Consider the following 13191-nt stretch of genomic DNA (forward strand, 5'->3'; position numbering starts at 1 on the left):
AGTATCTCTGATACAGACCAACCAAATGCAGAATCTGACAGTAGTAGCAACAATTCGCTTAATCGGTTGCAAAAAAAACTGCAAACATGGGCAGCATCTTTTTGCATTCCTCTAGTAGCTCTAACAGCACTACTGGCAATCTTAAGATCAGAATTTCCTGATTTGCCCAAGGACGCAAGGACCCTTCTTGGTACACAGACAAAGGTACCCGTAACAAACACCTGCAATGGTGAATATTACCATTTTGGCCTGGCAAATGGCTTGCAAAGCATATTAGGCCGTATCTCCAGTCTCCCTAAAACTTTAACAACTCTTGCTGTGCAGTTTAGTATTGATGGCATTCCCCTGTTTAAAAGCTCCAGAACACAGTTCTGGCCGATTCTCGCAACAGTTGACTGCGACAAAACAAGATCTCCATTCATAATTGGTTTGTTTTGTGGCAAAACCAAACCAAGCTCAGTCTGGGAGTACTAGAGAGATCTCATTGTGGAATTGAAAGTGGTTCTGCATGAAGGCATTGTGAAAAACGGTACTCAGTTTAAAGTTGTTGTGTCCTCCTTTATTTGCGATGCCCCTGCACGAGCATTTGTCAAAAATGTAAAGTCTCACAATGGCTATTTTGGTTGTGACAAATGTTCACAGTCTGGTGTATGGTCCAACAAAATGACTTATCCTGAAACAGATGCTCCTCTACGTACCGACATGGATTACCAAATGATGAAAAATGAAGAACATCATCTGGGTAACAGATTAAGCCCCTTGACCGGACTGGTAAAAATGGTAACCCAGTTCCCGGTAGATTATATGCACACCTGCTGTCTCGGAGTAACAAGAAAATTAATCCAAATGTGGATGAAAGGGAAGCAGCTCAGGATAAGGATGCCATCACAGAATATAGTAGGGATTTCAGACAGACTTGTTGCTCTCTGTTCTTTCATACCCAAAGAATTTGCCAGGAAGCCTCGTTCTTTGATAGAGGTGGACAGATGGAAGGCCACAGAGTTTCGCCAGTTCATGGTATATACTGGTCCCGTGGTTTTAAGAGGATTTGTCGAAAGCGAAATTTACGACAATTTCCTTCTCTTCTCTGTTGGCATGTTTCTGCTGCTCAGTCCTGGCCTCTCTGCTTCAATGATTGAATTTGCCAACAAGACTCTTTTGTCATTTGTTAGTCATTACAGCAGACTGTATGGCTCAGACGAAGTTGTTTACAATGTCCACCAGGTCATCCATCTCGCAGAGGAGTATAAAGCATTTGGCCCTCTTGATAATATATCTGCATTTCCTTATGAGAATTATCTGGGAGGACTGAAACAATTGATTAGAAAGCCTGAACGTCCTTTACAGCAGGTTGTCAAAAGACTTTCTGAAATGCCTCCAAAGGAATCTCACCAATCAAATGAAGATTTACTTCTCTCATCAAGTTCGAAAGAGCTTAAGAAGGTGCATTTCTCTGATTGTGTTTTGTCACCTAAACAAGGTGACAACTGCATTAAAACCGACACAGACATTGCTGTAATTAAGGACATAATTCAACAGAATAAAAGTGTGCATTTAGTGTGTCAGAAGTTCCGAAAAACTGAATCGTTTTACACTTACCCATGCGACTCCTCTGTAATTGGTTGTCACAGAGTCTCTGTCTTGCAAGAAAAGACCGAATTGGTACCTTTGTCCAGTGTGAAACAAAAATATGTCCTTCTTCCTGACAATGAAAATGGGTTTTTCGCAATACCACTCCTCCACTGTAAATAGACAGCAAAGTCAGAATTTGTTCAGCACAGTAAGCATATATTGTGGTTGTAGTATCAGGCTTTTGGAGATTTTTTTATTTATTTAATTTAAATAAACGTAAAATATTGAAAAAATCTGAAATAATTTGTTTAAAATTTGTAAGGTTTGTTTACCCAAAAATTTTAATTCTATCATCGCTCCAAATCCATCTTAGAAATACATATTAAGATTATTTATTAATGAAATCTGAGACATTTCAGTCCCTCCGTTGACAGTCCAACCAGCAAAAACCTTCTTGATCCAAAAATGTCATCGTAACACTGGAAAATGAATCCATATGGATCAAAAGGTTTAGTCTAAGTCGTCTAAAGTGACACAGTCACACAAAACTGATTTACGATTTAATTCATTGCATATATAAGTTAACAAACAAGATTTGTTCTAGTGTGTTTGAATTTACTTTTACAGAATTGAAAGACTCAATTCTGTAAAAGTAAATTCAAACACACTAGAACAAATCTGTTATATAAATCTATATATATATATATATTCTTTTTTTCAGAGGCCTGATGCTACACCCACCTTTCCTGTTACTTTCATAAACTGACATTACATACAAATTAATACATTCATACTTGACCCCACAGTGGTTAGAATGGGTATGGGAGCTGAACACGCAGCAACCCAACTAATTACAACTGGGGTCAACATTTACAGTATACACGCATTCATATATACACACATAAGGTGAAAATAAGATGACTTCTGCTGACAAACTTTTATCTTTTCTAGAAAATAATGGATCATGGTTATGCATTGATAGAATTCCCTGACAGAGGTACAGATATTGTTCCAAGTAATTGGCTTTTTGAACAGAAGTGCTATTGGCCAAACTATAATCCAGCTAAATTAAAGACTGCAATAAAGAAAAAAGAGCCTATACAGGAAAACTGGAAACTATTCGAGCCTGTTCGACTCCTTAAAAAGTGTGGTAAGAATTGGGGCAAATAATAAAATTTTATTATGTCCACGCTCTGATTACTATACATGCTTTGCTGACGATTTGTATCTATTATCTATATCTTTTTTATTAGAAACCCTAGAGAAAGCACAAAAATTGCTGAAACAGTATGTGGATCCAGATCTCCATACGTCAGAAATAACTTCTGATGAAGAGGGCCACGATAAAAAAATAAAAAGGAAGAAAAGGTTAACTTAATGATAAATAACCAAAGAATTGTGCAAGTGTTGTCCTATTGATAAGTAATATAAGTGTTTCACTTTACAGGCCTAATCCACGTTTTGTGGATTTTACGCAGAACGATTCTGACTTGGATATGGCACCAAAAAAATCGAGGCTCCCAGCTGCCCCAATAATTGATTTTACAGGTAATCACGCTGACCAATTAAACTGTTTTTGTGGGTGCTTTTCAGAAACAGCTCTTTATGTCCCTGGAATTTGAGGCAATTCAAAAGTTTGCTGGATTTATTCTGAAAATTTCATAAAATGGTCAAGAAAATCAAACTTTCCTTGACATTTAAATAATTTATATTATGATTATTAGTATTCATTTTGTTCAATAATTCTGTTTAATAACCGTTTAATGTTATTATGATAATAGTAGCATTAATAGTAGCATATAAGTAACAGTATAAATAATAATAATATTGCTGTTTCAGTCACATCTGCTCATTCTGACTTTTTTTTTTTTAGATTTGAATGTTGCGCCAAATCAGGCACCAGGACAGAAAACATCAGACTGTCATGGTAAAACTTTACTTTTGTCCACTCAGTAATCCTGTTTGTAATTTCTGAATACGCTAAACCAGGGGTGCCCAAACTCGGTCCTAGAAGGATGACTCAACACACCTGCCTAGAAGTTTCTAGTATGCCTAGTAAGAGCTTTATTAACTGGTTCAGCTGTGTCTAATTGGGGTTGGAGCTAAACCTCCAGGACTGAGTATTGGGCACCCCTGTTCTAAACTATTCCCCATTTAAGGTAAAATCTGTGTGTCTGACTTTACTTGCTTTCTGACATCTTAACCATAATTTTTGTAAAACATTGTTACTCATAAATATTTATTTAGAAATTGGTAAATGTGCAAAATCAGTATAGCATTACTGACAGAAATCACTTTATTTATTATTACTATTATTATTTAGATGTATTTAAAATATTTGTTACAGTTGGGTTAATAATGTTATATTTTTTTATTTAAAATGTAGAATATTGCATACAGAAATACAAAATGTTTATAAAAAATTGTATAGATAAAACTAAAACAGCTAGTAGGTGGCGACTAGTCACTATCATATGGTATAAATATGAAAAGCAAAATCTCATACAGGGATCCATAGATTTGCGGTCATTTTTATTGTAGTTGGAATTTTCCGAACCAGCACGTGCTCGACGCTACTTTATGGCAACGTCAGGCTTGCTTACTTGTAATATGGAGGGCAGTTAAGTTATGTATTTTAAAAGAGGTGTAATCTTAAAGCAGCGACAAACAATGCCAAAGTTTAGAGTAAGGACTATCATTACCTGGCTGTCCCTTTGAAGCTGCTCCACTCGATTTCAATGGTTGCTGTGACGAATGATGTGGATGAAGAGAAGCGGAAGGGGCTAGTCTTTCGCAGAATTAGAACTTAAATTCCGTTTTAGGACACTCACATAATTTAAAATTGATGGCACGGGCAAAAAAATAAAAATTACAATATAAAATTTAAATTTAATGAAGAAAAAAATCTACCTTTTTTAATGCGGCAAAACTGATCCCTTTGTTATTGTTACACGCAAGTGATTGAATTAAAGGTACATAATTTCATTACTTAAAGCTCTTCTTTACAATAAGCGTGTCTCTTCTGAATTGCAATAAAATAATGTTTACTTAAAATAGGCTACTAGCAATAAATCAGCAACAGATAAAGGAGCAACACACTATACATCACACTATACTTTGCTATTGCTGATTATGCAACATTACACTGTAAAACATTGCCAGTAATTTAGAGGAATAACGAGTATTATTTTACAATAAATTACTGTAGTCAGAAATTTATTGTGAAATCAGAATGAGCTTTATTGCCAGGTATGTTTACACATACTAGGAATTTGTTTTAGTGACAGCAGCTCCACAGTGCAACAGAGTGACAGTGACAAGACATAGATTATAAAAAAAATACAATAAACAAGTACACAAGACAAAGTGCAAAAACACAATATACAGAGTATGCCATTACTATGTACAGGTATATTAGGTGCAAATTTGGATGTAAGTAGGTATTAATAAATACTGAATAGATTAATAAAGTGTATAATAGTGCTGCATGTTCCACATTTACTGACAAGTGTTCATGAGATTGCCTGGGAAAAAAAAAACTGTTCTGTGTCTGGTCGTCTTGGTGCTCAGTGCTCTGTAGCGCCGACCAAATGGCGACCAAATAAATGCATTATGGGTAATTCTCTTACAAATGACTTTGAATGAACGGCAGAATAATTCTAACATCACAATAATTCACAGTTTTTATTTTAATGTGAAATCATATTATTAAATTGTCTTTAGAAATTTAGTTGTTTACTACTGTAATTGTTTTGAAGCCACCATAGTGATTATTATTTGTTTGTAATCTAGGACCTAATGTATTCATATTCAAATTTCTGATCTAGTCATGTCAAAAGTGTGACGAATGAAAAAAATTGTCAAAATAATGACAAGCTAGAATATGAAATAAGCTAATTGTCTGGCTTTAAGTTAGTCAATCTATTCTTAACATGTATATGAAGATTTCATTTTAGCGTTATTTATAGTTCAGTTGAAAAGTCTATATATACCTTGCAGAATTTGCAAAATTATAATTATTAAAATTATTTTATTAAAATAAGAGGGAGCATACAAAATGCATGTTATTTTTCATTTACTACTGATGTGAATATATACAATATTTTACATAAAATATGTTTACTTTAGCTGGATTTATAAAAATGACCCTGGCCAAAAGTTTAAATACGCTTAATTCTTAATACTGTGTTATCTGAATGATCCAAAGCTGTGTTTTTTTTTTTTTTTTTTTTTTTTTCTCACTGATAGTTGTTCATTGTTTGTCCTGAACAGTTAAACTGCCCACTGTTCTTCAGAAAAATCCTTTAGGTCCAACAAATTCATGTTTGTTTGTTTAAGCATTTTTGGTGTATTTGAGATTCATCTTTTCACACTTAGGACAACCGCAGGACTCATGTGCAACCATTACAGAAGGTCCAAACACTCACTAATGCTCTAGTCTAGAAGGAAACGCGTTGCATTTAGAGCTGGGAGTGAAAATGTTTGGAATTTGAATTATATTTTGTCTTGGGAACATGTACGTATCTTCTGTAGCTTCGGAAGTTCAAAAGTTTAGCTTTAAAGCTTTTATAATAGTTGCAGTCACTCAGTTGTCCTCAGTGTGAAAAGATGGATCTCAAAATCACACAGAAATTGTTGAAAATGGTTCAAATACACAAAAATGCTAAAAAAAAAAAAATACATTTGTGGGACCTGAAGGATTTTTCTGAACAGGAAGTTAACAATTGACTAATGAACGACTATCACTAAGAAAAAAAAAATCTTGTGGATCATTTAGGTTGCAACACAATATTAAGAATCAAGTGTATGTAAACTTTTGAACGGGGACATTTTTAAAAATTTATTATTTTCTCTTGTGGACTATATGTAAATATTTTTATGTAAAATATCTGGTCAGCACTAAGTAACACAAAAACATGCATTTTGTTTGATCCCTTTTTTTGGTAAAATTTTGCAGATTCTGCAAGGTGTGTGTAAACTTATGACATCAACTGTAAACTTTACATTTTAATTAATAATGTATTTCATATTCGTAACATACAAACTGTTTGTGGATGGATCTTTCACAATAGGGAAGCCATTGCTGAAATACCTTTGAAAGACGACATCAGTATTTAACATAACAAAACAAAACAAGTTCAATAGCACAAATAAGACATTCCAGAGAGTGCAGTTAGTTACAAGAGAAGTCACACTGTGAAATTACTATAAAGTAATGCAATTATTAACCTGGAATATACTGTAATTTCAGAAAAAATATTTAACAGTGTATATCAGATTTACTGTACAGTACTGATCTGTCAGGGGTTAATTTAGGCCTATGCATGTTTTTATTAAGAGCGTGGTATCTCTTAGAGAAAAACAATTAGAGTAGATAAAAATAATTACAGATTGTAAATATCAAATAAACTTTAAATTTGAGTCTTAAAAAGTATGACATTTTGAAATGGAAAATATGTAGGAACACTGCTGTTAATTTAACTTGTTCATATTATCACAGAAAGTCACATGAACTTTGACCCAAGTCCAGCTGTCTCAAGCCACACTTCACTTGGTATGTTTCAATGTTTTTGAAAAAAAAAAAAAATCTTTTTTATATGTATATATATATATATATATATATATATATATATATATATATATATATATATATATATGTGTGTCTTTTTTACAGTAAGCTGAATTGTACCACTTCAAACTCCACAAATCCTGTAATATCCTAGTTGAGCTTATGAAATCTAAAGATCTTTAGACAAGATTTAGAAAATATAATTGTGGTAAAATTTATATAAGAATTCTTAGTCTTGCTCTTCCACCTTAACTATCTGTGTCTGTGCTTGTTCAATGTAGTACAGTAGCTAAAATGTTCAAACAGTCTATATGTAAAAAAAAAAAAAAAAAAAAACAGCAAAAAGTCTCACACAAAATTGTTAAGGATTCTTTCACATTTTTTTCTCTTAATGGTTTTTCTCATATACTTTTTTAGAGAGACAAATGAACACCTACCACACCTCCAGTCCAACTGTTTCGGACATCACTTCAGCTGGTAGCTTTTTAAAATTATGTCTATTAAACACCTATTGTACTTATCTTACACGTGCATTTTATGTTTAGAAATAATCTGCATATTTTCCTCAGTAAATCCAAACAGAGTACTGCAGGTCATGAACCATGGTGCAAACAAGGGTGAAAATCACATAGTACACCAGGACTCAGGCTACGAAGCACACCAGGCCACACACCATGGGGCACACCAGGACACGTACCTTGAAGCACATCAGGACACCCACCATGAAGCACACCAGGACACAGGTTATAGAGCACACCAAGAAACACCCCACGGAACACATCAGGACACAGGCTACAGAGCACACCAGTATACACACTATAGAGCACACCAGGACACACGCTACGGAGCACACCAGGGAACAATGAATGAACTGGTCAATGGTAACTATCAAAGCAGTTTTTAATATTTTTAATACAGTTTTTTATTTTTTATTGGACCATGAAGTTTCCTTTAAAATCTAGATAATATAGACCAGTGGTTCCCAACCACATTCCTGGAGGCCGCCCAACACTGCATGTTTTCCATGTCTCCTTAATCAAATACATCTGATTCAGGTCATTAGTAGAAACTCCAAGACTCGAAATGGGTGTGTCAGACAAAAGGAGAGATACAAAATATGCAGTGTTTGGGGGGCCTCCAGGATCGTTGTTGGAAACCACCAATCTAGACTATACCTTTATGTTAATCTCATAGCAATTCTTCATTTTGAATAGTTTTTTTTTTTTTTTTTAGGTGGAACTTAAACACGCTTTAAATACTTAAGTAATTAATCTTGACTATCTATAGCAGGAATCACCAAACTCGGTCCTGGAGGGCCGGTGTCCTGCAGAGTTTAACTCCAACTTGCCTCCAAGTTTCAAGTATACATATTAAGACCTTGATTAGTGGGTTCAGGTGTGTTTGATTAGGGTTGGAGCTAAACTCTGTAGGACACCAGCCCTCCAGGACCGAGTGTGGTGACCCCTGATCTATAGGATAAATCCATCCTATAGCTTCCCCTGCTGGTATTTACTAATGTTACTTGTTTACATTTTTTAAGAAAGATACATAAACCGCACCTCCACTCCAACTGTCCCAAGCCTCTTTTCAGATGGTATGTTTTTCTGCTAACATTTAAAGATTAACTGTTTTACAGATAAGTTTCTGTAAAACAAACTAATGTAATGTTTTCTTCAGAAAATCCACGTAGATCACATCAAGGAGGACAAGAAGCACAGAGTGATCATACCAATGGTTATAATCCAAAACAATTCTTCTTCACATTTTAATTTAAACTATAAACCACTTAGTTACTGCTAATGGCTGCCATTAATGAGTTCAATGGCTTTTGAGTTTATCTCCGTTAAAATGTTTATTTTTTTAACTTTCTTTTCAGAATTGTCTCCTTTTAAGCGGAGCATTCTTAAAGTTCTAATGGAAATAAAAACTGAGCTTAAAGAACAGAGAGCAATACTGCAAAAATTACAGGGGGCGCCTTCACCTGTCCCAAATGACACTGAATGCAGCTTGCCTTTACCACTGGTGTCACTGGAAGATTTTGATGCTCTTGAGAGGTTGCTGGAAGATGATGTTGAAAAAAACAGATTGGTAAGTTTCAATGTGGCCAGTTTTAGGTCCCCCTTATGACACCAAACAGTGCCAACCAGCATCTAAGAATACTATTCTAGGATACTATTTGCATTACAAATGTACAGAGTGGTTTCTCTAGTTACTCTTGACCAGGGATAGGCAATGCTGGTCCGGGAGTGCTGGTGTCTTGCAAAGTTTAGCTCCAACCTCCAACACACCTGAATAAGGTCTTCAGAATTACCAGTGCTACAAGCAGGTACGTCAGAGTTGGAGCTAAACTCAGCAGGACATTGGTACTCCAGGACCGACATTGCTTATTCCTGCTCTGGATTTTTTCAGTTTGGACTAGTCAACTAGTCATCTCTCATGATTTCTAACATCTATAAATGTCTTTTAAAAAAATAAATTCTAGAATGATATTTGTGAAAATAACAGGACATCAGCAGTAACAGAAATACTCAAACCAGCCCACCAGCAATCATTAATGTTTTCAAAAAACATAAATGCACAAAAAGTCTAGTCAGCATATGGAAACACTTCAAAAAGTCAACAGAGATAGATCAAAACTGTTTCTGGTCAGGCAACCTCTCAAATATCACTATTTTTAAAAAAGTTAACAATGTTTGTCTGGTTTTATGTGAATTTATATATTTATGTGAATACTGCTTTCTATTTTATTAGATCTGCCAGCTATCACTTCTGGGCGGACAAAAATTAGAGGACACTGTGCGAAGAATGCTAAGTAACATTTTCACAAACAGACTTGCGTCATTTTTCAACTGGGCTGGACGTGGACAGAAGAGGAGTTTTGAGACCTCCAATCTTCAGAAAACAATGTTCCGTAAGTAATAGATTAGCACCTGATTCACTAAAAGTGCTTTTCACATTATATTTTTTTTAAAGGTTTTGTCTATTTTGTCATTTTTCCTATCCTGCAGACTTTAATTACAATCCTGGGCCCGTATTCACAAAACATCTTAAGGCTAAAAGTAGCTCCTTACTTGATGATGTAGGAGAAAATCTTAAAAATAATGGGTGTTTCAGTCCTAAATTTAGAACTCCTAAATGTTTGCCCTAAGAGTATTTCAGAAAGCATTTTAGCACTAAAACAAGCTCCTAAACCTGTGAAATGTTAGGAGCATTGAAGAGGACTCCTAACTCAAGACCAAATCCCAAACTTTCGAAAATTGGCTATTGCCAGTAATCTGCCTCAGAAGATGTTTTGTGAATATGTATACATTTTGGCATGTGTTGTTTTGTTCTTGAAATAACTGTCATGCATGATAAATAACTGTTTAGGTGCAATTTACTTTATTTTTGGGAATCAAATTTTTTTTGCTGCACATTTGGAGTATCAGGTTTTGGGAAAAAAATCTCAAAATTAGACAGGTGTGAAAAAGATACTATAATTCACAAAATAGTGTAATAATGTCCCCTGAATGTTAGTTTTTGTTCCTTATTGTTTCAGGTGCATTGCGAAATACACCACAATGCAAAGAGGCATCCAAGCAAGCGTTTTCAGAAGCTGTAAAAAAATGGTTGCGTTACGCTCCAGACCGAGAGGGTGGCAGTGGCAGATCATCAGTTCTTTAATTGTTCCTGAAATCTCTGAAATTTTGTGTTTTAATCTGTTTTGTTTTGTCGATTTGATGGTTTAATTTTGCTAAAGTAACTTATAGATGTTCAATGGAAAATTGTAAATCCCAGTTTAGGAATCTATAATAACTAACAAATATTTCTCATAATTCATATAAAAAAATAAAATAAAAAAAAGATAAATTGTACATAATTTGAGATGTAAATCTAAGTGTAAGATAGTATATCTGTTGATGGAAATAATTTTGAAAATATTATATGTGTAATATTGCAGAATATATGATATGTACAAAATTACCTAAATTGCTCTTGAAGTAAAATTCCAGCTAGCTTTTACGTGTATTGCCATCTTATTGAGCTCTTTTGGCTTTCTTTACTGAAAGTGATTTAAACATTTTAAAATCATTACCCTCAGGTTGTTTCCGTGAAACACCTGTAGGTTAAATAATCAGCTAAGTAAGGTAGGCTATAAATATAACGTTAACATGTTCGTAGTTATATTAATTTATTGAACTATTATTACAACAGGATATTGTGGTCATTAATATATTTTATTTTATTTCTATAGGTCAGCTTTGAGGTGTTTGCCAATGAGACCGAGACCATGCAGTGTAGTGTTCTGCTTAAATGTATGTATATTTTTACTGCTAAATACTTTTTACTTATAAATGCTAAACATGCTTCAGGGGTTCAACAATTAATCATGCAAGTTATGTTACACAGAAATCTGGCAAACTTACTTTATTGAACACACTCTTAGCCTCTAAAATGTTTACTTTATGTCCCTAATACAATATCATTTGTAGTGGTAAGAGTATCATTAGAGTTCTTAGTTATGTCCATGCTTTTGTTACCAGATGGAATATGATCCGTAGTGTTTGCTGCTGTGATTTATCAGGACAAGACCTTGATGCCATCCACACTTGGTAGCCTACATGAAGATGGTGAGTTTTACAACAGATGCCCCAGTCACAAATCAAGAGACACAGATCCTTTGACTTGACTGAGAAAATTCAGATGTTTTTTTTTTCTTCCTATTCTCTATTCTATGTTCATTTAAATGCCAACAACTTATGATCTGACTTGGTTCACACACCCTAAATGTAGCAAAATCTTTGCAAGCACTACATTTGGCAACATAGTTATGTTTTTTTAAAGTTACATTATTTTCCAACCTTTGTATACTACTACTACTACTAACTAGTATTATTATTATTATTAATATATATATTTATATATAATAATGTGATATTTTAAAAAGTGCTATAGTGACTTTATTAAATGTCCCATTATGAAATTACAGTTACTCTGCTATTGATATACTTTTAGGGAGGAACTTGTCAAGAAATCTACTTCACAGCACATCACTTTTCTAATTAGTTAAAATAAAATTAAACTTAGATTGATAATTTGTAATACCAGACACAAGATGTGATACTTTATATTGCAGGGTGCCCAGTCCAGTTCCTAGAGATCTACATTCCTGCAAAGTTCAGTAGCAGTTGAAAATTACAGATGGTTGTTGGATAAGGGGTTGGATCACAATTCTGCAAGTAGGTGGATCTCCATGAATGGACAGTCATGTTATATTAATTATGTATGATAGATTTTGAACTGCAGTGTTTTTATTGCAGATTTTCTGGGATTCCAGTTGAATACATCAGTACACACCAGATGTTGGCCTAGACAGATTTACCTACAGTACACCACACCGACCTCTCTGCTTTTGCATAGATGCTGACTACTAACATGTTCTATGAAGGTATTATTATAACAAAACTGAACACCTGTGACAGTGGAATTTGTAGTTGTAAGGAATAGTCACACATGCATATCACTAAATTTGAAGCCATAGAGACACTTTCTCACAAACATAACACAACAGTTATACCATTTCTAATTCTCAGGTGCACAGATCCTATTCTACAATTCACAAATTAATTAAACTATATGCTCACAGTTAGGCTAGAATTACTGCAGTGAATGAAGGGCAAAACACTCACACACTCGATTAAAAAATCTCAAGTCATTAACAAATTTTGCACATTTGCATATACAGTTGTAGTCAGAATGATTGGCACCCTTGGTATATATGAAGGCTGTGAAAATAAAACTGCATTGTTAATCCTTTTTGATAAAAATCAAGGGAGGAGGCGGTTTCATTAGGAAATAAATGACGAGATCTTTGGAGTCTTTGGCCACTCAAACTATCCTTCTCACCTTGCATTAAGATAATACAGACACACATAATAAGAATAAAGAATAAAAAATAAATATTGAGACTTTTTATCTCACAATTCTGACTTTTTTTTTCAGAATTGCAAGATAAAAACTCGGAATTCTGACTTTTTTTCCTCAGAATTCTAATATATACATACATAATT

General features: G+C 34.2%; 1 protein-coding gene across 1 annotated transcript in view; it reads left to right on the top strand.

The window, feature by feature from the left end:
• Positions 1-702: 702 nt before the first annotated feature.
• Positions 703-13191, top strand: part of LOC141332990 (uncharacterized) — a 28299-nt gene continuing 15810 nt past the window's right edge. The window contains exons 1-10 of the mRNA XM_073837944.1: positions 703-771; positions 2524-2722; positions 2826-2940; positions 3020-3120; positions 3446-3499; positions 7711-8022; positions 8682-8735; positions 9018-9229; positions 9893-10052; positions 10680-10795. Coding sequence (XP_073694045.1) covers positions 703-771; positions 2524-2722; positions 2826-2940; positions 3020-3120; positions 3446-3499; positions 7711-8022; positions 8682-8735; positions 9018-9229; positions 9893-10052; positions 10680-10795 — 1392 coding nt within the window. The remainder of the gene's footprint in view (positions 772-2523; positions 2723-2825; positions 2941-3019; positions 3121-3445; positions 3500-7710; positions 8023-8681; positions 8736-9017; positions 9230-9892; positions 10053-10679; positions 10796-13191) is intronic.

The sequence above is a fragment of the Garra rufa genome, chromosome 4, assembly GCF_049309525.1.
Source record: "Garra rufa chromosome 4, GarRuf1.0, whole genome shotgun sequence".
NCBI lineage: Eukaryota > Metazoa > Chordata > Actinopteri > Cypriniformes > Cyprinidae > Garra > Garra rufa.